The sequence below is a fragment of the Capra hircus genome, chromosome 8 (assembly GCF_001704415.2).
Source record: "Capra hircus breed San Clemente chromosome 8, ASM170441v1, whole genome shotgun sequence".
Classification (NCBI taxonomy): domain Eukaryota; kingdom Metazoa; phylum Chordata; class Mammalia; order Artiodactyla; family Bovidae; genus Capra; species Capra hircus.
Window position 1 is genome coordinate 25,470,149 of NC_030815.1, and position 27,088 is coordinate 25,497,236.

Here is a 27,088-nt window from a genome sequence, read left to right on the forward strand (position 1 = left end):
AGATATGTATGGCCAAATGTAGATTTTTTTTTTTACACTGAAAGACACTCAAAAAACATAAGGTGCTTATTAGTGGAACTAAAACTATGCCTTTTTAGTTTTTGCTGAACCACAGGCATACATTTGGAAACTTTCTGGGCACATGATCAACTTTACCCTTCGACCAAGAAGCAACGATCACACAAACTATTGCATAAAGCAGGAGGCACTGTGTTAAAAAAACAAAAACACAATTTTCTCTTGTGTAAAATGGAAGCTATGATTATAGCATGGCAAGTACAAGGATTTTATATTTGATAAGATGACAAGCATCTTAGGAACTATAGTGTTAAATCAGTGAAGCAGTGTGCTCAGTCGTGTCTGACTCTTTGAGACCCATGGAATATAGCCCACCAGGCTCCTGCAAGTTAAACACGCCCAGATCTCTGATATCCAGAAGTGACATGCCTCTGGACTTCTGGGAGTGCCCATGTTGGGACCACTACCAAAACATATAGCATATGTGTATATAGTATTTGATGAGATGCCATAGCTCTGAGGCACCAGTGAGAAACAGTCTTCATTTCAGCTAAATGTCATTAAATTTTTAACTTCACTTTCTCTTCCTTCTCATTATAAGCATTGCTCTGGCTTCCTTTTTGAGACTGTTTTTGGCCTGGAAACAAAGTATTTTATCACGTCATTAAAGTGACCGTATAAACGACACCAGCAGAGAGCAATATAGCTTTTCTGGGATGGAGCAGCTGGCCCCCAGGTAAGCTCAGTTGTTGGTCATACAGTGAGAGGAATTAAAATTCCTGTCTCAGCAAAATGTCAAGTTACTACACATCACAAACATTCGGGCTTGCTTTTGAATAATGGAAACCAAGAATGCTAAGTCACTGAATTCTAAGTGTCTATCATATAAGAATATCCTTACCTATGTTATGAGCTACAGATAAAACTGGATTATCTGTGGCAACTGGAAATTATTAGTGAATTTTATTGTTTTCATAAATCTTTTAACTTATCAAAATTTCTGAGTTAGTGCATGAGAAATCAGAAAAAAGCCATGAAAACATAAAAATTATTTTGGAAAGAATAGGTTATATGTCAACCATCTCTTTAGCCCCAAGAACGACTAGATGAATCCATCTACAACCATGGAGATCTATGGATGCTGTTGGTGAGTGAAATGAGTAAGTGATGTCTTTCATTAGTTCAAATGTATAACATTGACTAATTATAAAGCAAATTAATGAGAACAGTGAGGCTATTCTGGTAAACAGAAAAATTGGGCATTAAGGGTTATAGTAATGGTTATCACATCCTGTTTATTTCTGAGTTATTTTGGTTTTATATGTGTAGTAATGAGAAAATTCTTATTCCATAGAAGCAGTTGCTAATGCTAATGATTTTTATAGTTCACCTTAATCTTAGGATATTTAAACAGATCCTAATAGAAGAATTTAACAATGAGGGCAAAAAGTATTTCCTTTGGTAGTGAAATATTTTTACTGTTGCTACAACAATTTTTACAATTTAGTTTAGCCTGAACAAGTTAAGATTAGTTTATGTTTGAGTATACTTTTTTTGAGTTATTGTTTAAATATACTTCTGCTGCTGCTGCTGCTAATTCACTTCAGTCGTGTCCGACTCTGTGCGACCCCATAGACGGCAGCCCACCAGGCTTCCCCGTCCCTGGGATTCTCCAAGCAAGAACACTGGAGTGGGCTGCCATTTCCTCCTCCAATGCATGAAAGTGAAAAGTCAAAGTGAAGTCTCTCAGTTGCTCAGTGTCCGACTCTTCACAACCCCTTGGACTGCAGCCCACCAGGCTCCTCCATCCATGGGATATTCCAGGCAAGAGTCCTGGAGTGGGGTGCCATTATACTTCGAAATATATAAAATGAAATTTAATGAAGCAACTCCATGGAACAACAGCTTATAGGTACAGTTGGAAAATCACTAACTTAATGCAACAAATAACGTTCTCACCCCCACTAGTGGGTGAGAAAAATAAGGTTCAGAAGGGTCTTTTTGCTGTCCATGGTACTTCCCAATCTTGACAGGGAATAAATGTGGCTACCTAAATGGGATTTTACTTTCAAATAAGAGGCTCACAATCCTAGTATGTTACAGGAAAAGTAAAGATCTATCTCAATGACTAATAAGTTTCTTTTGATATTCCAAAATATGAGACTTTATCTGTTCTAAATACATCTTGTGTTTTCCCTTTTAGGGGCTTCTAAGTTTGGACACAAAGAGGTTAGTTTATTGTCACCAACAAAGGTGTTGGTTTAATGTCACTAGAAAAGTGAAAGTGTTACTTGCTCAGTCCTGTCTGACTCTTTGCGACCCCAGGGACTGTAATCTGCCAGGCTGCTCTGTCCACGGGAGAATCCATGGGATTCTCGAGGCAAGAATACCTGGAGTAGGTAGCCATTCCCTTCATCAGGGAATCGTCCCAAACCAGGGATTGAACCTGCATCTCCCACATTGTAGGCAGATTCTTTACCATCTGAGACACCAGGGAAGCCCTTAATATCATTATTAGGCAGTTAAATCTATAGTTAGAAAACAGTTCCTTGAGTGCTTGATTCTGCTATGTCTGATGGGAAGGCAGACTTATTTTATTGAGTTTCTTTAACTCCTTTTCTCGGACTATCACTTCTTATTTTCTCTTGAAATTCAGAAAGGTTGCTCTGATCCCAGGTGTGTAAATGAGTTCAGTGAATTTCATAGCAATTGTGCACTATCTTACCCTCAGACTACAGTATCTACCTTTCCTAAAGCAGTTTCCTCTTAAACTTTTCTTTCTGCTCAGTCTTAATTTTTACAGCTTTGTTTAATTACCTCTGTAATAAAAAAGCAGCATCCTGACATTCACTTCTTATTTTTCCTTTCTCCTTTTCCCACTTCTCTCTCTTTTTTAATAGCCACCTGTCCCAACATTTATACATGTGCTGTATTAGATGTTTTAAAATAACACAGACATAGAAAAAGCATCAATTTTACAAAATTCCTTCAATGTAGAATGGCCTTTTGCTCTTAAATAATAAGAAATAGGCCAAAAATATTACTCCAACAGAAGATGGGTAAAAATCAGAAACCAGAAAAAAATGAGTGGATTTTTTTCTGATTATAAACATGTTTCTTAAAATTGTTAAAAAATACTTTTATTTCACAGCTGTTTTTCATGACCATCTCTTCACTGAAGTTTTTTTTTTTTTTTGAGTAGAGGGGAAAAGCTTTACTTGCAATTATGGGAGGGGAATCCTTCATTTCTCCTAGAAATACACACATAAATTTTCTTGTAACTATATATAAGCTTCAAAATCTCTCTATGGCTAAGTCAAACTGTTTGAATTGAGATAATTATGCTTTTCAGTCACTGGTCCTCCTGGTATAGATATGGATAAAGATGCATGTAATAACTAGAAAACTTTAAACTAGGGTTGAATTGCATGAGTTAGAATTATCTTGGCTAAAAATACCTCATATCCTTAATATTTCCAAAATAAAGAGGTCCAAGCAAAATTTTCACACCTCATTTAGCTTTTATACCATAGCCAATCTTTAAAATGTAATTTTCTGGTGGAATATGAAGCAAAATTAAACTTCACCTAAATTATATACTTATAAAATATCTATTCTTCTATTTCTTTAATGAAAATCTGTTATTTTGAGTTCACTTTTACCAGCTAGATAATATGATTTCTATGAGTAAATTAATATTAGATATTTCATATCACATGTAGAATTTAGAATTTCTGAATGTGAGGCAGAAAGAATACAAGAAAATATACTTTAGAAAATTAACAGCAGAAAACAAAAACTCAAATTGCCTACAATTCAAAGGTAGAGTAATTTTCATCCACTTGGCTCATGTAGTAGTCCATCTATTCAAATTTTATGAATATATAATTAGTAAGCTATGATTTAAAAAAAAATAACTGAGGTATTCCTCAGAAATCCAAGGCTCTAGGAAAGGATTCCCTATCTTTTGTTCTACATGATAAGTTTTGTAGGAGAAGAGTTTTCATACATCCTCTCCCACTTGTTGAGGATGACTAAGCCATATTAACAAAGAGAATGCCCAGGAAGTATTGAAATTAAAAAGGCAAATGTTCACCATGAACAGATTCCTGACCCATACTTCTATGACTACTTATCATCAGGAATATTTCATTCATCAGTCTGGTTATTGATCCTGCAAATAACTGAGGGCCAACTATGGTTTCCCCAAAGTAAACATATGTGGCAAGTGTCAAGTGTTTCTTTAGGGCTTCTAATTAAAAAGATCTTTAAAAAAATCTATTAGAAATAAGCCCTGCTTTCTATTCAACAAAGGCTGAGCTTATTTAAATGTGGAAGAACTGTTCTAAGGCTGATTTTTATTCTAGTTCATTGGTGTGGCCCACCACAGGCTAAAAAGAATCCTGAGAACACTGTACCATCACGTTTGTTAAGAGTAGAAACAAGTAACCGGAATGAAATGAAATCAGAAGAGAAAATGTCTCTGCAGAGTGCTTTACTTGCAGCTCTACCAATGGAAAACCCATGGACCCTGCGGTGGCATTCTACAGCAGCAAGAGTAAGAGGCAGGGGTCCTAATAACCCATGACTAAGAATGGACACCGGGCAGCAGCACTTACTTATTTTAAACTAAACGCTTTTTAATTCAAGAAGCTTATTTGAACTTGATTTATGTTTACAGTAAATAAACTGGTAAATGTGACTGACCTGGCTGGACAAGGATCCAAGTTGCACTCCTGAAGCTTAGGCTTGGGTTTGATGTTCTCGGGGTAATAGTGACAGTACTGGTCAGCAACCACACGGTTGCTCCGAAGATCGTAACACTCAGCCGATGTTAGCTGGTAACCTGTGGTATCAAGCCATTCGGGCAAGTTTCAATGTATACATCAATGCAGTGTATTCCCTTAGGCTATTTTGTCCATCTCATATTAATGAAAATTCTTTCCCAGTGCTCCAGTCATTTCCAGGACCAAAGAGAGATAAATGGAAGGCTTGTTAATTTTTACAGGCCTCAAATGCTACGTTTTTCCACTCAAGTTTTAATAATTAAATGATACCATAGGGTTTGAACTACATAAGGGTATAGCTATAACACTACTGTAAGAACTATTTTTATTAATTTGCTTTATATAATCTGAAAGTCTAACATAGAATTCTGTATCCAAAAGATACTTATTTACAAACCATCTCATGTAAGGATGCAAAACTGCCTCCCTTGTACTTGGGGCATCAGGGTGAATAAACTCCCAAATTAAAACAAAAAAATTAATCCCAACACTGTTCCTCTTGGTCAGTGGTGACCCATAATATAGAATCAGCTACCTACCTGGAAACAAGTGTTTTCCTTTGCCTAAATTCAACCGGAAGGGATTGAATGGATGTAAGTTGATGACTAAGACCTAAATAGCAGCCATCATGAAAGCTCAAGTTTTCCTATACAACCAAAACAAAACCAAAAACTTCCTACTGTCCAATTTTTGTTTCAAAATCCTTTGCCATTTCTAACTGGGTAGCCAATATTTCTTGATTTACATGTGCAAATTTCCACTGTTTAGAGAAATCCTTTTAAAAAAAAAAAAGAAATTATGCTGCTGAATAATATGAATCCTACTCAAAGTATGTATTACTTTTCCTACCTGCCTCTTTTTTGTCCTGTGAATTTCTGGTGGTATGGTGATGAAGACTTAGATTCTTGGGGTGAAAAGTAAACGTACATAGAGTATTTTTTAAAGTTAGGGCTTTTGTATCAGTCTAACCCTCATCAGCTCCAAAATATATTCCCCCTGGACAGCAGTTGAATACTGTTGTTGTTAAACATGTGTTAGAAAGTCAGATTTAGAGTGGTTAAAAGTCTTGCAAAAGAGTTCAGGAAATCAGAGGGAGACTTATAAACCAGATTTCCTGACTTGAGGCTGTGTTCTCAGACCACCCACAAAAATTAATTGTTCATTAAAGACCTAAATGAAGAGCTTTTAACAATTTTACTGTAAGGATAAAAAGTATGGAAAGTAATGGCTAAAAACATATGTTCCACTTATTTTTTTGTCTCATAAGAAAATAGAAAAGCAAAATGATATTTTATAAAAGTAAATATACTTCTGTTTTTCAATTACATTATACTTCAAGCAGATAATCTGATGACAAGCTAATTTTTTTATAAGGTTTCCAGAAAACCATTTCTACTTAAGGATAGAATTTTATCATGTAGTAAAATGCGGGCACAAGCAGTAAGCAAACACTGAATGTGAGATTATGATTTTTAAAAACCATAATTTGTCAGCTTAAAAATGCAGCTGGGAAGCTCTTCTAGAGTGTGTGAAATGAAAACTTGGAACAAAAATGAAATGAAGGACCAAAATGGTCAGGTAATTGTGTTTTCTAAAGTTTCACAGGGTATTTGATGTAGCAATTTTTAAGACTTAGCAAAATATTCAACTAGTTGAATCTGGAACTAGAAACATATAAAGGAATTCAGAGATCATTTCCTCAGAGATTTTCGAACTATGGTCCATGAAGTGTGAGGGAAGTGTTAGTCACTCAGTCGTGTCCGACTCTCTATGACCCCATGGTCTGTATAGCCAGCCAGGCTCCTCTGTCCATGGAATTCTTCAGGCAAGATTACTTGAGTGGGTTGCCATGCCCTCCTCCAGGGTATCTTCCCAACCCAGGGATTGAACCTGGGTCTCCTGAATTACAGGCAGATCCTTTACTGTATGAGCTGCCAGAGGCTGGTTTCTACGTCCTTCAGATCTCTGAGCAATGTTCCTTTATCTGGCTTCCTAATACGATTTCCTTTGAAGAAAGGGTTTGAGAGCTCAACACATTTGTGAACTGCTGCTGGTTCTACTTCTTCACTTAGATGTGAGGAAAATAAAGCCCAAAGTGTTTGACTTATATATGACTCTAACATCAACTGCCTTATTATATAGTAAGCCATTATCAAGGTTACTGTAATTGCACTCCAACAGCAGCCCTACGTGAAACTATCACAACAGGCCTATTATTGAACTGCTATTCTCTCAAAACACAGTTTTTATTTAAAAAAAAAAGAAAAATAATTTCTTAGGTTTCTGTTTTTGAAACTGCTTCCTGTGTTAGTCATTAACAGGTATATCAAAACAACATATTCCCATAAACATCAAAGTAATTGGCACTTTCTTCTTAAAGTAATTTTCTATGTAGCACAGATAGAGCGACTGGAAACATTATTTTATTGAAATGTTTAAAATGTTGAATTAATAATTATGTAACAATCAAAGGAAAGCACTTATTTTTAAGGTAAAATCTAACACTGCTCTATAAAACCTCATTTTCAACTGTTCACATTATATAGACATAGGTAACACAGCTGAAGATGACTTATATGTTCTTATAGTTTTATGAGAATTAATGGATAGTCATTTGTCTCCATTTTGAGGTACTATCCTTTTTTCTTGTCAAAATAATACAGCTATACATGTGTGGATTAGTTACTTAAACAGTGCCAATTAACAGGCTTTCATGAAGATGGAGCTAGAATTTATTTCATGTGCTCATTTTTAAAGGAATAGACATACAATTTTATAACTGTTAAATTACCAAAATTTTCAAAAAGGTACTCCACAAATACTGGCTCACTTGGCAATGAAACTAAAATATTCATAGACTGCTGATTACCCTTCTGGAAAGAATTCTGGTAACATATGCCAATAGCCACAAAAATTCTGAAACTCTTAAGAGTTTAGTCCAAGCAAATAATATGAAGGGAGAAAAATACTTAGGTATTAAGCTATTCATTACATTATAAAAGAAAAGTTTAAACGAAATGAATGATCTTCTGTAAGTATATAGTTAAATAAATTATTGTAAAATAATCAACGTAAATTATTATGTAGCCATTTAAGTAACCATTAAAGAAAAGAGGTGGGGAGGGGACCTTTTCCAGTAACACAAAATGCTGTTCATGTTACAGACATGAAGGAGCAGAGATGGGAATTCATCTGGTAACTTTTCAGGAGAGATGTGTTTTAATGTATAAATAAGGCAAGTGGCATTCCTTTTATTGCACGGATGATGGGGTAGAGCTGAAAAATAACTGAGCCTAAGTCTACAGTGCATTGATTTTTTTTTTCCTAGTAGTAAACTATTTTGTTTAAATTAATCTCTGATTCTTCTTGGATACATCGTGTGATGTAGAAGACCTGACAAACAGTCTTCATCTGTTTCCTGAATAGATAAGTTCCTTCAGCCAGAGGAATAGTTTGTTCTCAAATGAGCAGAACTGCCTCCAGACTAAGTTGTTGCCAGGCTATGATATTGCTTGTTCTGAACTATAATGAATCAAGGAAAGAAGGAAAGACTATTTCCTCTGATGGGACTCTATGGCCAGAAAACATGCATGGGGCATCTAGACTGAGGTATTGACCTCATGGGAAGGCTTCAGGATTTGGCCCCATTGAGATGAAAGAATCTGGTCCACACAGCACTTCCATATGCTAAAGCAACTCTGTTTTTAAAAGCTGAGTCTTCCCTCATGGATGCCAAGAGCTTCTAGACTAAGTGAACACCATTACCTCCTCCACAGGTTGCTGAGCAAGGAAAGAAGTCCGTCTCCCTCCATCGGTGGATGATAGGCTGATAGAAGATGAACTGGACTGTACTGTTCTCGGGCCCCGAGCTGCGGATCTGCAGGAGACAATGGCAAAGCACAGGAACTAGTGTGATGGAGGGGTGCCCTCTGGGCTCCTTGTAGCTTGGACAAGGATGTGTGGTAGTGATGATGGTCTCAGGTTGTGTCAAGGACCACACTGGGAGAGAAGGGGCAATGGCAGCATCACCCATCTTACCATCTAACCAGCAAATGGTCCTTGCAGAAACCATCACTATCATCACTTCAGTTCTGCGGCCACAGAACAAGGTCTCAACATGTGATTCTAGCAAGATTGTACCCCAAGCCACTGACTCCATCACCCTCTTTTATTTTCACCCTCTCTGGTACAACAGGTAAAATTATATGAATTTTTCAATGTAGGTTCAGAAATAGGTAATTTGTTCTAAGAAAATTATAAATGCAATCTGCTTCAAAAACACTAAAGGTACTGTTCAAGAGAAATAAAGAGCTAAAGAATTAAGTAGTTCCTCTCACTCTGAGACTTCCCCGGTGACTCAGACGGTAAAGCGTCTGTCTACAATGTGGGAGACCTGGGTTTGATCCCTGGGTCGGGAAAATCTACTGGAAAAGGAAATGGCAATCTACTCCAGTACTATTGCCTGGAAAATCCCATGGACAGAGGAGCCTGGTAGGCTACAGTCCACGGGGTTGCAAAGAGTCAGACACGACTGAGCGACTTCACTATCACTATCTCACTCTGAAACATACTGGGAATTTCCTGGCAATTGAGTGACTGATAGATCTTAATGTGCAAAGTTACCAATGGGAAGCTCACCGAAATGTAAATTCCTGAGTTCAAGCCCAGAGATGCAGGCAATTTAAATGTAGAGAGTTCAGAAGCCAAATTTTGAAAAGCATCACCTTACATTACAAAAGCATTTATTTCAAACAAAACAGGTGTTTATGGAAATCATAGCTCTTCTGTTTTTTTAAAAGAGGGGAATGTGAGGCAGTTCTTTCAAACTATTAATAATTCTTTAATAGTTGAAAAATGCAAGGTTGAGGAAACAAAGTCAAACTGAAAGAGAAGGAAAAGTAACCAACAGGAACAATGCATTGCTTTTACAAAGACAAATGACACACAGTATTTGAACAGTTGGGCAAAGGCAAGGCTTGGGCTATTTCTTACATTAAAGGAAGGTCCATGGAAAGTCTGGTGGACCACGTACTACTCCAAGTCCATCCTGGCAGTTAGAGGAGCAACAGTCCACAGATTAGCATCCCATACGTCTTTGCTAATGTTTTCAAGCTTAGCATTGTTCCAACTGCCCTTTACTAGGAGAAATTGATGGGTTTGGGCTTCAGCTTTTTTTTTTTTAAGATAGCCTTATTTTATTTTATTTTTTGCTACTGAGTTTAGAAACGATTAAGCACCTATGGTACAAAGAAAGAAGGATCAGGTGCTAACCCCTGTATCAGTTTTTGGCACTGGGATGAGAATATGAGATGTTCCTCAGAAAATCTGGGAGCATTGCAAAGGGCAAAGATGAGAGGAAAGCTATAGAATATCTCACATTATGTGAGGATTCTGACCCATGGAGCATCCCAGTTTTTCCTGATTAGAACAAACAGTGATACGATTCCCTACTTTAAAGCCAAAACAGCTGAAGCAATACCCTGTCTTTCACAGAAGGGGAGCATTGCCTACAGATTAGTATTTTTCAGTCTCATGTGTCAGATACAGGATATCTAACTGCTTGTTTCAGTTCAGTTCAGTTCAGTTCAGTCACTCAGTCATGTCCGACTCTTTGCAACCCCATGAATTGCAGCATGCCAGGCCTCCCTGTCTATCACCAACTCCCGGAGTTCACTCAAATAAACATCCATCAAGTCGGTGATGCCATCCAGCCATCTCATCCTCTGTCGTTCCCTTCTCCTCCTGCCCCCAGTCCCTCCCAGCATCAGAGACTTTTCCAATGAGTCAACTCTTCGCATGAGGTGGCCAAAGTACGGGAGTTTCAGCTTTAGCATCATTCCTTCCAAAGAACATCCAGGACTGATCTCCTTTAGAATGGACTGGTTGGATCTCCTTGCAGTCCAAGGGACTCTCAAGAGTCTTCTCCAACACCATAGTTCAAAAGCATCAATTCTTCTGCCCTCAGCTTTCTTTATAGTCCAACTCTCACATCCATACATGACCAGTGGAAAAACCATAGCCTTGACTAGATAGACCTTTGTTGACAAAGTAATGTCTTTGCTTTTTAATATGCTGTCTAGGTTGGTCATAACTTTCCTTCCAAGGAGTAAGCATCTTTTAATTTCATGGCTGCAATCACTATCTGCAGTGATTTTGGAGCCCCCCCAAAATATTCACTTAGCTGGCTACAAATACTTAATATTGATATAGTTGTCATTCTATTGCCTTTCTCTTCCATTTGTAAACTCTACAAAGGCAAGTACATTCATCTTGCATATTCTTCTTTCTTCAGCATCATCCACAGTGCTTGGCACACAGCAGGTATTCAAATAATTGCTGAATGAATGTATGAATGAACCAACCAATGGATGATACTGATTATGGTCCTTTCAAGCATTTTCAGAATTGCAAACTATTATTTGTGACAAATTCTTGGAAGCCTTACAGCTTCTTGAGAATTTGGTGGCAAGAGTGGTAAAGAACCCACCTGCCAATGCAGGAGACATAAGAGATGCAGTTTTGTTCCTTGGATCAGGAAGGTCCTCTAGAGGCAGGCATTGCAACCCACTCCAGTATTCTTGCCTGGAGAATCCTATGGACATAGGAGCCTGGCAGCCTACAGTACATGGCATTGCAAAGAGTTGGAAACCACTGAGGCGACTTAGCACAAACTGCCAGAACATCCCCAAATTAAAATACAGTAGACTGAGGCATTCCCTGGTGGCTCAGATGGTAAAGGAGCTGCCTGCAATGTGGGAGATGTGGGTTTGATCCCTGGGTTGGGAAGATCCCCTGGAGGAGGGCATTGCAACCAACTCCAGTATTCTTGCCTGGAGAATCCCCATGGACAGAGGAGCCTGGCAGGCTACAGTCCATGGGGTCACAAAGAGTTGGACATGACTGAGCAACTAAGCACACCACAAAGGCATTCAATAAAGGTTACTTTTTTATGTACATCTTGAAGTTTTCTTGAAGATGTTGCCAATCATTTCTTGTCCATAAAATGTTGGTAAAATTGATTATGTTGATAAAATTCATAAAAAGAAGCAGATTGTTACAACATAGCCCTTGCCCAAAAGTACTTTCTGCCTTCCTATGAAAGCTATCGCTTTAAATAGGATAGTAGCAGAAAGGGCTTATAAAAATGCTAGTTATTATTGGAATAAAACATAGACTCAGTTTTTCCACTGTTTTAACAGTTGGAAATGCTAAGATTCGAGGTTATTCAGTAAAAATACTGAAAAAAAATGTTAGCACCCAACTTTATTTTTACACTTCCCATAGTGTTTTCTAGTCCTCCTAGAAGCCAGACCTCAGTACTGGGAGATACAGATAACAGCTCAGCCCACAGGCCCTTGGCTCAGGGCTGCATGAGAGATGTTGGTTATGGATTTACTCCCCAAAGTACTTGAGTAGGGTAGTGGATCAGAGATGCTTCTTTAGAAATAATAACTGTAATGTTGGCTAAGGAACAAAGAGGCGGAAGCAATGTGTCAGGACTAAGATGCTGAGGCAGGGCAAACTAAGGTTTAATGGGAGGCTGGTCTTGGCGCTCATATGGAGAAGGAGGACAGAGAAGAACTGAGCAGAGTGGAGCCAGAGGAGGCAGGACTGGACAGGGGCCTGCCATTCTCAGTGTCAGAGAAAGGTGAGGAATTGGTTCTCTGACTCTGTCTTCAAGCTAGCTGTACCATTGGTAAAATAAGGTGGGGAACTCAATGAGAAATGCAGTGTACAGTGGAATTGACTGGCATAAAGGAGCATATTTATTGGAGGAATCACTATCTGTAAAGTTTGGGTAGGAAAATTAATTACTACTTATTACATGCTTCTTTTTTTCCCCCATAGTTAATTTGTTGTTTTCCTCTCTAGAATGTTTGGCTTACAAAAATGATTTTCCCTTTGTATGAACACAGGTGGACAGGTATGGGGTGGCCATCTAGAGACAGGCTGGGTGGTAGGGTGAAATCAATCTGTATTTAAACATTTGCCAAAGTTCAGCCTCCATGAGAGAAAGGAAATGATGATTTCAATCCTACCTGAGATTCACAGGCTGCCCAAATTCCACAAAGTCTATCTTTATCACATTAGCTTGTAGCAAGTATCTGTAGCTTTTACTATCTGTTCATTTTATTTGGGTACTTAATTATAGTCATCACTATTTCAAAATTTCTATTCAGTGTTTTTTCTCTCAAATAGCATCATGAACTAGGAAAGGGTGGATACCATATTTCAAAGTCAAGCTGCCCTATGCATGAAGTATTTCCTTAGAGAAGAATACACATGAGAGTTCTGTAAACGTACTTCATGAAGTGAACTCTCATAACTTCGTGTATGTGATTTCTGCTTAGGAGCCCTGCCTATTGTTTCGCCTTTAATAAAAACAATTTGGGGGATGCTGAATTATGTATGGGGTTATGCTTCCCTGATAGCTCAGTTGGTAAAGAATCTGCCTGCAATGCAGGAGATCCAGGTTTGATTACTGGGTCAGGAAGATCTGCTGGAGAAGGGAGAGGCTACCAATCCAGTATTCTTGGGCTTCCCTTGTGGCTCAGCTGGTAAAGAATCTGCCTGCAACATGAGAGATCTGGGTTCAATCCCTGGGTTGAGAGGATCCCCTGGAAAAGGGAATGGCTACCCACTTCGGTACTCTGGCCCGGAGAATTCCTGTATAGTCCATGGGGTTGCAAGGAGTCAGACATGATTGAGCGACTTTCACATTCACTTTCATGCTTAAGTCTGTCCAGAAAGAAATATGAAGGTGTCATCTCTCCTTAAATATCCTAACTTTGCAAATAGAAACCACCAGCTTTCTATTCCTTAGAGTACTTAGGCAAAAATTATGCTATCAATCTTTCTAATCAAATTCCCCAACTATGAAAATGTAATGCATTTAGAAAATTATCCTCTCTAGGAAATAACTGTTCTTTACTTGTCAGTATATGAATTGTGAATCAGTGTTCTTGTTCTTAGTTCTGAGTATGATGATTGGGTTACTATGCTTCAGTGCCTGCGTGTGTGTGCTAAGTTGCTTCAGCTGTGTCCGACTCTGTGACCATATGGACCATAGCCCACCAGGCTCCTCTGTCCACGAGGAGTAAGAATACTGGAGTGGGTTGTCATGCCCTCCTCCAGGGGATCTTCCCGACCCAGGGGTTGCACCCACATCTCTTATGTCTCCTGCATTGACAGGTAGGTTCTTTACCACTAGTGCCACCTGGGAAGCCCATTCTGTAGTGCATTTTTGCTACTTTGATGGCTTAAGTACTCACTCATCACTTTTTTCTTCTGCTAATATGGCTTTCTTAAATTTTAAAAATAGTTCAAATTGAATATTTATAAATGTGCCTTAGCTGCTTTCACAGGAGCTAAGTCCAATGTTCTGAAAAAGAATGCTGCTGTTGCTAAGTCGCTTCAGTTGTGTCCGACTCTGTGCAACCCCATAGATGGCAGCCTCCAGGCTCCTTTGTCCCTGGGATTCTCCAGGCAAGAACACTGGAGTGGGCTGCCATTTCCTTCTCCAATGCATGAAAGTGAAAAGTGAAAGTGAAGTCGCTCAGTTGTGTCCGACCCTCAGCGACCCCATGGGCTGCAGCCTACCAGGCTCCTCCATCCATGGGAGTTTCCAGGCGAGAGTACTGGAGTGGGTTGCCATTGCCTTCTCCAGAAAAAGGACTATGACTAAAAAAACCCCCTCTTCTATCTGGGAAGGTCCTTATCTTTTTACTGAGTCTGTAGCTTCTGAAAAGATAGCCTGGTAAGGGAAGAAGGGGATGCTAAGTCAGATAATTATCTAGCCAATAGCCAATCATCCTCAACAATTAATGTGATTATAGGTGTGCCTACATCCATTTGTCTTATAGCTACACCTGCTAAACTGTTCCTGGGTATACCACTTGTAAATCAATCAACCTCGGACCATCTTCAGAGAAGTGGTTGTATGCCATAGTGTACAGAGAGTATTGTAAAAAGTTTGACCAGAAGTTAAAGCATTTGAAAATATGGAAAGGAAGTCATTCAGTTCTATTTGCTTTTATACACACTACCTCATTCAATTCCTTACAAAGACTCTATGTGGGGAGATTTTCATTACCATTTTTCAAATGAGTAATAGGCTCCAGGAGGTAAAACAACATACTCAAGGTCACACCTCCAGGAAGCAGGACAATATACACAATTCTAGAGTGTCTATCTTTTTTACTCCTCTACACTAGCATTGCCAAAAATGTATAGCCAACATATGAATTACAAATTTTTGGAAGACATGGCTTCCCTAGGAAGAAAGATGAGTGCTTAGTCCATTTGTAAAGGTGGTCAGAAAAAGAGATTCCAAAAAATAATATATAGCAATTCTCACTGTGAGAAAAATCTTTCTTTCATGCAAAAAGTCTTTTTCTTTTAAAAAAGCAAAAACGTTATTTTGGCAATAAACTTCCTTGGAGATTACCATTCTGAGCCTGATATATTTCATTCAGAAAGGAAGTTGTTGCTTAAATAAGTGTATGATGCAAAAGAGATTATACTTTGAATGACACTGAAAACTGAATTATAAACTGTGTACATAATTTTTAAGCACCAAAATCATGAAAGATGATAAATAAGCAAAAGGTAATCTTTCATTTTCAGCTATTCTGTGGGGAAAATTAAGGAAGAAAAGGTTGCTTCATTATAAATCACTGAGAATAAAAGTAATTTTGTTATTTTTATTTTATATCGTCTTATATTATCTTGCTCATTTTCAAGTTTGAGTAAAAGGATTTTTAAAAATTATAATTTATTTTATACTAATTTTACATTTATTAGGTTCTGATCTTTTCTAATGAAACTTTCATCTCCTTTCATTTGCAACCTGAAGCTAGGTCACCAAACAGGATATAATGAAAAAATCACTAAAATGATAGCTTGGCCTGTTTTTGAAAGAAGATATTTACAGGTTGCTAGGATCTAGGAAGTTATCACAAAGTTCCCCAAAGTTAATTTTTCCTTTAATATGTACTTATACACAGAGAGGAAAAAAAAAAAAAACCCTCTTAGCCATTCCCTTCTCCAGGGGATCTTCGTGACCCAGGGATCAAACCCGAGTCTCCCACATTGCAGGTGGATTCTTCACCATCTGAGCCATCAAGGAAACCCCCTTAGAAGCAACACAGATGACTAAAAAGAGTTGGAGGCAGAAGTAAGGAGGCATGATCTTTGGTCCTGGCTTGTCATTGGCCTGAGCTAAGGAATATCACTCAACTTCCCTCAGGCTCAGTGTCCTTGCAGGCAGAAAGAAGATGTCACCTCTGTCCCACTTCAGCATCTGCCATGTGGTGAAAGTCCTCTGTTCATCCAGCACTTGTTGGTGCTTATTGGGCTTTTTACGGAGCTATGAAGACAGATATAATTCTGCCTTTGAGGAACACACAGAGGGGAGATGTGATGTAAATTGGAATCTAGGGTCGAGTCACAGAATGCTTCTGGAAGGGGAAAGTCCTGAGGTACAAATATGAGTTAGGGAAGAGAAAGCAAGAAGAAAAGAACATTGCAGCTAGAGGACACAGCTCTATGTGAAGGTAAAGAGTGCAAGATGTTGGGGGACTTGTCAGTCATACAGTTGACTGAAACAGGAGAGCACAGCTGAGGTGGGAAAGGTAGACAGAATCCAGATTATTGAGAGTTACACGTGCTGGGCTATGACTTTGCATTTTAGTCCCAAAGCAAGGAGTGGAAGTGAGAGGCAATGCAGGATCATGAACAGGGAAAACACTCTGGATTTTAGAAAACTCACTCTGAAGGCAGCATAGACAATGGCTCAGCAGCTGGGAAACTAATTCAGAGCCTATCACGTTAATTCAGGTGAGAAACACATAGACCTAAATTGAGAGACGGGTGGCAAGAACGGAGAAGAAAGAACAGTCTTGAGAGATGGCATGGAGGTAGAGCTGACCAAGTTTAACGTCTAACTAGGGGTGTACAGGAGAAGGGAAATGGTGTGAATCACAGGTTTCTGACTTGGCTGGGTAAACAGTGTGGTATTCCACAAGAAATAAAGAAGATAAAGTAGGTTTCTGGGGCTAGACAAGTCCAATTTTGGACACATTGAGCTCATTGTCCCTGTGGGTGATGTGCAGAAGGCAGCTGGCCATGTGAAATGCATTTGACAATTTTGCGAACTGTTCCAGTGTGGATAATGTTACTTGAATTCAACTCTATATTTTCAGTATGTGTATTAACTCTTACAAGGCCACTAGGTAAATTAGTGTAAGTTGTTTATTCTAAGGGCTTCAAAAACTTAAGATAGCTCTCATTTTTTACTGTATTTGTTTGTTAAACTGAAATTATTTAACTACCTGCAATGTTATTTCTATTGTGAGCTATCTCTGATGGTTTGTGGGTGCTTGTTCATGGTCATGTAGCTGGCATCTGGACTGAATTAAAAAGGGTTACCATGCAGATGGAGACAGAGGACAGAACTCTGGAACCCTTCTTTCATGCAACCTCATTGCCCATCACATTTTCCTAAATACATCCCTACTTCCAGCTGCCATGGGGTCATCAAGCCTTGGCTTATATCACATGTCCTCTGGCTTCAGGTCCCATGATGAAAAATTTATGGAGTCCTGGACACATTACAAGTTTTACAGCTTTACAGCTGAAATCCTTCTAGTCCTTCTAACCTACTGAAGGAAAGAAAATATGTTTTATTTTATTGGGATTCCCAAACATTTCTTTGAGTAATACATTTTCCCTACAGAATGTGTATGTTGCTTCCAGCAATGTGTTTCATATTACCTTGAAGAGCAGGGAAGCTCTGATAGAAGGAAACAACTTGGTCTTGTTGCCAGTACAAGAGGAAAAAAACAACTTGTAATTGGAAGCATGATAAAGTCTATGGATCATTAATTTGCCTTTCTGCTTGACTAAGGATACCTTAATATGAGTCAATGACTGTACCCTAGTTTGTTTTAAAAATGGTACATATCCCTAACTCATCATATGCTGGCTTTTTGAGGGGAGGTCTTTTTACTAGCTTATACACACACAAATATATATTAATGTACGTATTTTTTTTCTAGAACCTTAAAATTATTCCATGTTCTTATTGCATGTTCTTATAAAGTAGCTCATGCTTGCTCAGTTGCATCTGAGTCTTTACAACCCCAAGGACTGTAGCCCACCAGGATTCTCTGTCCATGTGATTTTCCAGGCAAGAATACTGTAGTGGGACGCCATTTCCTACTCCAGGGGATATTCCTGGCCCAGGGATTGTACCCACGTCTCCCGAGTCTCTTGCACTGGCAGGCAGATTCTTTACTGCTGCAGCACCTGTAGCTCAACACCCTTGAATTAAACATTTCCTAGATAACAAGCTTTCCAATCTATGTCAAAGCCTAAAGTCTCTCTTTCTTCAGGGGATTATAAGTAATGCTAGTTCAGATGTGGCTTGAAAACAAGGTATCTAAATGGGCTCACCTTGACAATGAAATCTGCTGTAAGTGGTCCAGCCATTCTCAGTATCTCTTTGTCTGGAAATTTCTGGAAGTCCACACTAGAATTGTCCACAAGAAAGATGCCTGTAGAGCTGAGACTGTTTTCACCTTTAGCCCCCTGGAGGGTTTTGGTTTCCAGATCTACATAATCAAACACAGGAAGAGGAAAGAAAGATGTTCCCAGGGCTTCCACAGACCACACGCAAGCACATCCCATACAAGGTCTAGAGCTACAACAGGGAGAAGTATCATTCTTTATAGGGCTGACATATTTCAAATGTGATAGAAACAAAATAGATAGGCACTGCTGGATCACATAGGAATTGATGCAGCAAATGAAATTATTTTAAAACTTATTAATCAAGAATTCAGGGCTCCCTGTCAAAAAATCTTCAATTCCCTGGATGACTTCATTTGGGTACCTTAATTTACCACAACCATATTCTTTGGACTAAACCATCTCATCCCCCATTCATCTTATTGATTTCAGTCTTTACAGCCCTCAGTCTCGAATTTACCCAGTAGTTTTCCTTTTTCTCTACGAGACCCAGGGTACCTCTCTGTGTTCCTCAAGCACTCATTGGGTAATTTGATAGTCATGTGTTACCTTGCAGTTATTGATACTTTCTGGTTACTTATTGCACATGGGCTATTGTTCAAAATAAAAAAAAGAAAACTATACTGGCTTAAAGACAGAGAACTAGCTATCCTCTTTACTTCTCTTTCTTTTAAAAATCCTTTTAAAATTCAGTCCTGTGTACTTATATGGCATCTCATAAGAACTTAGGATGGAGAGAAGAATGTCTGGATCCCTGGGGCATTCCAATATGAATCTGCCCAGTGACAAAGCTAGGCAGCATCTTTTGTTTTAGGAAATCAGAGCATGCTGGGGAGGAGGGTAATTTTGATATATACTTCAAAACAGGTTAAATTCTCATGTGATTGAGAACTTTAGAATAATTGCCTGCTGCATGAAGAAACATGGTTCAGTTCAGTCACTCAGTCATGTCTGACTCTTTGTGACCCCATGGACTGCAGCACGCCAGGCCTCGCTGTCTATCACCAACTACCAGAGTTGACTCAAACTTATGTCCATTGAGTTGGTGATGCCATCCAACCATCTCATCCTCTGTCGTCCCCTTCTCCTCCCGTCTTCAATCTTTCCCAGAATCAGAATCATTTCCAATGGGTCAGTTCTTCGCATTAGGGGGCCAAAGTATTGGAGTTTCAGCTTCAGCATCAGTCCTTCCAATGAATATTCAGGACTGATTTCCTTTAGGATGTACTGGTTGGATCTCCTTGCAGTCCAAGGGACCCTCAAGAGTCTTCTCCAACACCACAGTTCAAAAGCATCAATTCTTCAGTGCTCAGCTCTCCTTATAGTCCAACTCTCACATCCATACATGACTACTGGAAAAACCATAGCTTTGGCTAGACAGACCTTTGTTGGCAAAGTAATGTCTCTGCTTTTAATATGCTGTCTAGGTTGGTCATAACTTTTCTTCCAAGGAGTATGCATCTTAATTTCATGGCTGCAGTCACCATCTGCAGTGATTTTGGAGCCCAGAAAAATAAAGTCTGACACTGTTTCCACTGTTTACCCATCTATTTCCCATGAAGTGATGGGACCAGATGCCATGATCTTCATTTTCTGAATGTTGGGCTTTAAGCCAACTTTTTCACTTTCCTTCACTTTCATCAAGAGGCTATTTAGTTCTTCTTCACTTTTTGCCATAAGGGTGGTATCATCTGCATATCTGAGGTTATTGATATTTCTCCTGGCAATCTTGATTCCAGCTTGTGCTTCATCCAATCCAGCATTTCTCATGACGTACTCTGCATACAAGTTAAATAAGCAGGGTGACAATATACAGCCTTGATGTACTCCGTTCCTGATTTGGAACCAGTCTGTTGTTCCATGTTGAGTTCTAACCGTTGCTTCCTGACCTGCATACAGATTTCTCAAGAGTCAGGTTGGGTGGTCTGGCATGCCCATCTCTTTAAGGCTTTTTCTCAGTTTGCTGTGATCCACACAGTCAAAGGCTTTGGCATAGTCAATAAAGCAGAAATAGATGTTTTTCTGGAACTATCTTGCTTTTTAGATAATCCAATGGATGTTGACAATTTGATCTCTGGTTCCTCTCCCTTTTCTAAATCTACCTTGAATATCTGGAAGTGCACGGTTCACATACTATTGAAGCCTGGCTTGGAGAAATTTGAGCATTACTTTGCTAGTGTGTAAGATGAGTGCAACTGTGTGGTAGTTTGAGCATTCTTTGGCATTGCCTTTCTATGGGATTGGAATGAAAACTGGCCTTTTCCAGTCCTGTGGCCACTGCTGAGTTTTCCTAATTTGCTGGCCTATTGAGTGGAGTGCTTTCACAGCATCATCTTTTAGGATCTGAAATAGCTCAACTGGAATTCCATGACCTCCACTAGAAACATGGATAGACTAAGTCTAACAATGGTTTTAAAACTTGCACAAAGACCCTTGGTTTTGGCAGGGGTTGTTTAGCAGGAACAATCCCTGGTAGGGTAAGGATCTGGGTCTCCTAGTCATTTAGTCAGAATGACTCCCCTCTTGTATGTTCTGTAGATTGAGGTTTTGGAGTTAAGGACAGTTTTCAGGTCTCTGGAGGCACTAAGATACCCAATATAGTTACAGTAAATTACTCTAGATGTTGTTTACTTCAAGTTTCCTACTAGAAGGAATAGCAATGGGTAGAAAATGGCATCTAATTAATGCCCATGTCCCAGATGAAGTCAAGCAGCCCTTCTCTGGGAGTAGGTCTGGCCTTCCACCCAGGCCCCAGTGCCGGGAGGACCTCGAAGAAGAATATCAGGCACGTGGAGACAACATGGAGTGCGACGAGCACAGTGGTTATCATCAGAGGAAAGCAACAGCTCTGTGTCTCTTTTCCCTACGCTTCCCTCCTCCAGCTGCCTCCGCTAATTTGTGGAGGGATCTCCAGGACATAAATTAACTTGGTTTTGGAAAACTCATGAAGATCTAAGCCTGAGTATCTGATTCAATTTCATCACCAGGCCTCCCAGCTATCTTTCCCAAAATACTTCTGACTAAAGATGGGCTGGGCCTGGACAGACTCTCTACTCATGTCCTGGAGTGTGTGTTAGTCACTTAGTTGTGTCCAACTCTTTGCGACTCCATGGACTGTAGCCCACTAGGCTCCTCTTTCTGTGGAATTCTCCAGGCAAGAATACTGCAGTGAGTAGCCATTCCTTTCTCCAGTGGATCTTTTTGACTCAGGGATTGAACCTGGGTCTCCTGCATTGCAGGCAGATTCTTTACCATCTGAGCCACTAGAGAAGCTCCCTAAATATTTACAGTTGGACTCATATTGGGCCAGCTTCTGGGATTCAAGGATAAAAGGGCTGCAAGAAAAACAGGGCAATATTTATTCACACATTTATTTTACTGAGTTATATTCCAAATACCAAAACTTCCTTACTTATATGTATGTTATCAATAGTATGCCTGTTGGCAGAAAAAGCAGATTCTGTTTTGCTTTTCATCATTTATGATTATCATCTGAAGCTTTACCTATCCAATCTCTAGAGTAATTAAACCAAACAAAGCCAATTCTTCAGCTTCTTAGTAATCATACGATTAGCAAGTCATGTTTGGGAACGCATGTAAGAATTAAAGATTTTAAAATTTAAAAAAAATAAAAAAAAAAATTAAAAAAAAAATGAATTTTCCTCTTACATCTATTCCTTTGGGTGGGTCCTTTCTTCTGCAATGAGGAGTAAGTCTGCCATTTGGTGATGGACTGGTCTAGACTTTTTTTTTAGCCTCTCATTGCACAGAAAAATACTTTTTTTGACTGAGGTTGTTATACCAGCAGTTAATTCTGTCCAGTTCTCAAGGGAAAAAACAAATCATTTGAATGGTAATAGTGTGCAAACATATATCATTCTTGGACATGTGAACAATATATTTTTGGGGGCTGTTCAGGGTTTAAAAAGGACTTCGATCCATATAAGGTGGTTTCCCAGAATCTTTTGACTTTGCCTGGACTGTACCTTACTTATTCCTTTATGTCACATGACCTCTCAAACCCCACCTTTCCCATGAAATGCAATTATTTTTATTTTTAGAAAGACTTCAGTAGGCTCTCTGAACTTTCACAGGCTCCAATTTGTCTCCCTCTTGTTTGTCTTTCTGGAATGATTTCATTTATAATCCAATTGCCAAAAGATAATGCTTGCTACCTAAATTGGCTTCTTAGGCAAGTGTGTGGGAGGGAAGAGAAAGCAGAAGATGATAGATGGCTCTGGAGGAAGCTAGGAACAGTCACAGCAGAGGAGATCAGAAATGCTCAAGGGACCAACTGAAGAGAAGTCTTTCAGTGAAAGTGAATTTTGCAGAGAATGCTGGCATATCCTGTCCTATTCTCTCCTGGTTTATAGCCTATAATTTTCTGCTTGTGATTTACAAGTCTCCATCTAAACAACACTACATGGTAAAAAAAAAAAATGTGGCTATGTACTGCTGGCTTAGCATGACTAAAGATCAATTCTTGCCCAGGCTCTGGTGGGACCCTGCTACCATTTGATCTTTGGGGTTATGATTACCCTTCAATCCTGAATTCCAAAAGCTATCTTCAAGATGTTAGGGTCTTGCATTATCTTTTCTACCTGGTGTGCTTAATTAGACCCCACAGTTCTCTTTAAATGCCATCAGGTTAAGATTGTGAGGAGTTTCTATGTTCCTCTGAATTGGAGCATGAGAGTAGAAATTTAAAAGAATGAAGAAAAGGGAGGGAAGGTTGGAAAGAAGAAGAAAAACAAGAGGTGAGGCAAGGAAAAGACTGAGATTGACTGAAGAGGAAGAAGAGAGAGAATGAGAAATAACATTCACAAAATCATAAACATGTGCTTAACTCAGGAACAATCTATTGGAAGCATCAATTTTGTATCTTTCAGGATGACTGTGGTTAGAGGTAATAACCAGAGAGGTTTCTGCTATCTCCTAGGCAACTGAAAGAGAAATAGAAGTGTTCAAAATATCACATTATGATAGAGAATTAAGATTTGTATTCCTAAATTGTAATCTTTTATGGGGGGAGGGGAAGAATGATAATGACTAAAATTCTCAATATCCAAAAGCCAACAACTGAGTTTACTTACACAGGTGATCAGGTCCTTTTAAGACAAGACGAATATGTCTGCTTCCATAGGGAATACCAACCACTGTGTTGTCCACTAGAGAGAAACAAAGCAGAATCTTAAAGCACATGATTTGATACAAAATTACTGATTATGTCCTATGTAAGGCACTGATTGACAAACACCCCCAAATGGCAATCTTTTAAAAATGTGTTTAAAATCTGAACACCAATATGTGGGAATCAAAATTTATACTTTCTACAAAATAAAATATGCTGAAAAAGCTGGTCACTTGCTAATTCACAGGGATCTGACCTTTGAAAAAAAATACATGAATTTTGATATATTGAAAAAAGAATTTACAAGTGTTCATTTCTAATGTTAAAAACTTATCCTGTATCCTCATATTTTAAACTGGAGCAACTGTTTAGAATTACAAAAAGAAAATAAGTTCTAATGCTCTAAAGAAGATTTTATTATATTAAAATCTGGATTTCCCTTGAGCAAAGTGAGTATGTTGGATGAGTACCACAGATTAGAAGGCACTATCTTGTATTTTTTCAACTTTCTAGGTCAGAAATCATGCTTTCCATTCTTTAATATCCTTCACACTATCTACAGCTAATACTATATTTTGTGAGTGTCCCATAAATGTTTATTAACATTCCCCCAACATTCTCTCTTGATTTTGAAAATTTTAAAAAACTGACTGAATCAGAGATTATTTTAGAAATTATTCAATTTTCATCCTATCTGAAAACTGAGCCACAATTCAGTGGAAGCACTCCTCAAACCTACATTTGCTAAAAAATTAGAGGAAAATAACACGTATCTCAAACACATCATAGGTGTGCTCATTTAGAACTCTATTTGTGAAGTGAACCCTTTATATTTGCATAGCACTGAAGAATTTCACTTTCTCCTAAACTTTACTATTTCTTCCGTCACCTCAAACTTATAATAAGGGCAAAGAGGATGCTACCATTCCGATTTGACGGTGAAGAAATGAGGCCTCTGAGAAGTATAATAAGTAACGGAAAGTCAAAGACCAGGAGGGCATTTCAGAAGATAACAGAAAGGCAGGTATTTTTAAACTCATCAGCATATTCAGAAACTCTGTGGGATTCTTTGTTTCACATCTTTCCAGCATTATACATTACCATCCTATCACTGGAAGAATTTCATTTGAGTAAAAGAATCCCCAAAGCTAGCCAATTTCTCTGAACCTTAACATTATCATCCTGTCTTTGGCAGAATTTAATTTCAATAAATGAATTTCAGACATTCTCTAACTTCTCTGACTCTTCGTTTCTCTGTTTGTAAAACAGTGAAACCAACACTTACTTCACAATACTACTGTTAGCAGATGTAAGTATGACTATAGATATGTATACCAAGCAGACATATAGTCTGGAACACAGTAGGTATTTTGTAAATATCATTTTATCTGTCTATTCCAAGTCTCCTTAAGGACAGGGACTGAAATGCTGTTTACTTTGATGATGTTTTTATGCTCCAAGGCCCGGAGCTCATAGCCAGCTGAATGAGAAAGAAGAATCATATGCTCTCAATTTCTTCCCTAAAAGGTTACATTTCTCAAGTTTTCTACAATATTGAACATTCTACACACATTACAACCTTTTAGTTGTTTTTTTAATGCCAGGCACTGTTAAAGAAAAGGCTGGATTTTGGATAGCTAAGAGTTTGTGGCACAGAAGAACAAAATACATAAAGGGAATACAGAAAAGGAAAACAAATGTTGAGACTGGGCCCATAGAGCTTTAAACATCTTGCATTAAGCCATGGGTATTTAAGCTTATAAAAGAAGCTCAAAGCAGTTAAAACAATGGGCTATCTAGAAATAGAAAGTCTTTGTTTATCCATAGGTCAAGTAAAGTGCAAGTAAAAGGAAAGCTCTCTGGCCCTGCAGTGCTCAGCAGTGGGCTTCTGACCCCCACATGGCTCAGCAGTGTCCCTCTTGTTCTGCTGAGAAGTGACTCCCACATGCGGGAGCATTAACCCAATTAACTCAAGCTTTTGGCTGGCACAGTCACCTTTGTACATTCCCCAAGGAAGATGGAGAAGAGCCTAGAAGGTTGTTGAGGGAAAAGGGTAGGATGGAGAGAGTAGACCAGGCAAGATGGAATGTCTCCAGATTGCCCGCTGCCCTTGCCGTGTCAAAGAGAAAAATGGAGAATTCGGGCTAGTGCCAACTTGAACAGTCAGCAATGCACAGCATCAGATGTAGGAAGAGTCCCTACTTATCCTCCTATGGTTCTATAAAGGGTGAATAGACAACTGGTAGGTCATCAGGCAACTGCCAAATTCATTATTTTATTCCATAGATATTATCTGAGTGTCTCCTAGTATCAAGCTTCATGTTGTTGTTTAGTTGCTAAGCTGTGTCTGAATCTTTGTGACCCCAAGGACTGAAGCACACAAGGCTCCTCTGTTCATGGGATTTCCCAGGCAAAAATACAGGGGTAGGTTGCCATTTCCTTCCCTAAGGGATCTTCCCAACCCAGGGATCGAAGCCACATCTCCTGCATTGCAGGCAAACTCTTTACTGCTGAGTCACCAGGGAAGTCCACATATCAGGTACATATTCGGTGACAAAGAAGACAAACCATCAGTCCTACATGATGGTTCCTACAAAAGGGACCTAAGATAAAATATGCAGGGAAATACCACATACCATACTCCAATCATGGAAATTCCCAAGCACATTAGTTTCTTAAGATCCCTGAACCAAATAATTCCATTTCACTCTATTTAACTAGTGTGTTCCCAATGTGTTTACCCATGGAAACTTTTTATGTATTGTCTTTTCACACTGGCTGATACATCTAAAAATATACTTTGAGATATGGTGCTCTTCATTTGGCAAAAAGTAAGATGGGAAAAAAATTAATTTTATTTGCCATATATTGATAAAAAGCCAGTCTTTGAGTTATAGATGTGTTAAAAGTTGTTTCATTTGATGATAAATTCTCAATAATTAGGGATGGGTTGGAAGATTCTTCTACTTGCTGTCTAATACAGTATGGTGGACAGAGAGGTGTTTAAGATACTGGAGAAGAGGGAGTGGAGGAAAGGGAATCCTCCTACACTGTTGTGGGAAAGTAAACTGGTGCAGCCACTATGGAGAACAGTATGGAGGTTCCTTAAAAAACTAAAAATAGAGCTTCCATATGATCCAGCAATTCCACTCTGAACATATATCCAGTGAAAACCGTAATTCAAAAAGATACATGCAACTCAGTGTTCTTGAAGAAGGAAATGGCAACCCACTCCAGTATTCTTGCCTAGAGAAACCCACGGACAGAGGAGCCTGACAGCTATGGTCCATGGAGTCCCAAGTGTCAGACACGACTTAGTGACCAAATCACCACCGACTCAATGTTCATTGCAGCACTATTTACAACAGCCAAAACACAGAAGCAACCTAAATGCCTGTCAACAGATGAATGGATAAAGAAGATTCCAATGCACAATGGACTATTACTTAGCCATGAAAAATAATGAAATAATGCCATTTGCAGCAATATGGATGAACCCAGAGATTATCATACTAAGTGAAATAAGTCAAACATCATGTAATATCACATATATATGGAATCTTAAAAAATATACAAGTGAACTTATTTATGAAATAGAAACAGACTCACAGGTACAGAAAAC

At 38.8% G+C, this 27,088-nt stretch overlaps 1 protein-coding gene across 2 annotated transcripts in view; it reads right to left on the reverse strand.

Moving 5' to 3' along the window:
* Nucleotides 1–27,088, reverse strand: part of ADAMTSL1 (ADAMTS like 1) — a 1,105,223-nt gene that overhangs the window by 266,719 nt on the left and 811,416 nt on the right. For both annotated transcript variants that reach the window (XM_018051922.1, XM_005683638.3), the window contains 4 exons: nt 23,429–23,503; nt 18,261–18,418; nt 8,571–8,682; nt 4,726–4,864 (listed from right to left, as the gene is read on the reverse strand). In XM_018051922.1, coding sequence (XP_017907411.1) covers nt 4,726–4,864; nt 8,571–8,682; nt 18,261–18,418; nt 23,429–23,503 — 484 coding nt within the window. The remainder of the gene's footprint in view (nt 1–4,725; nt 4,865–8,570; nt 8,683–18,260; nt 18,419–23,428; nt 23,504–27,088) is intronic.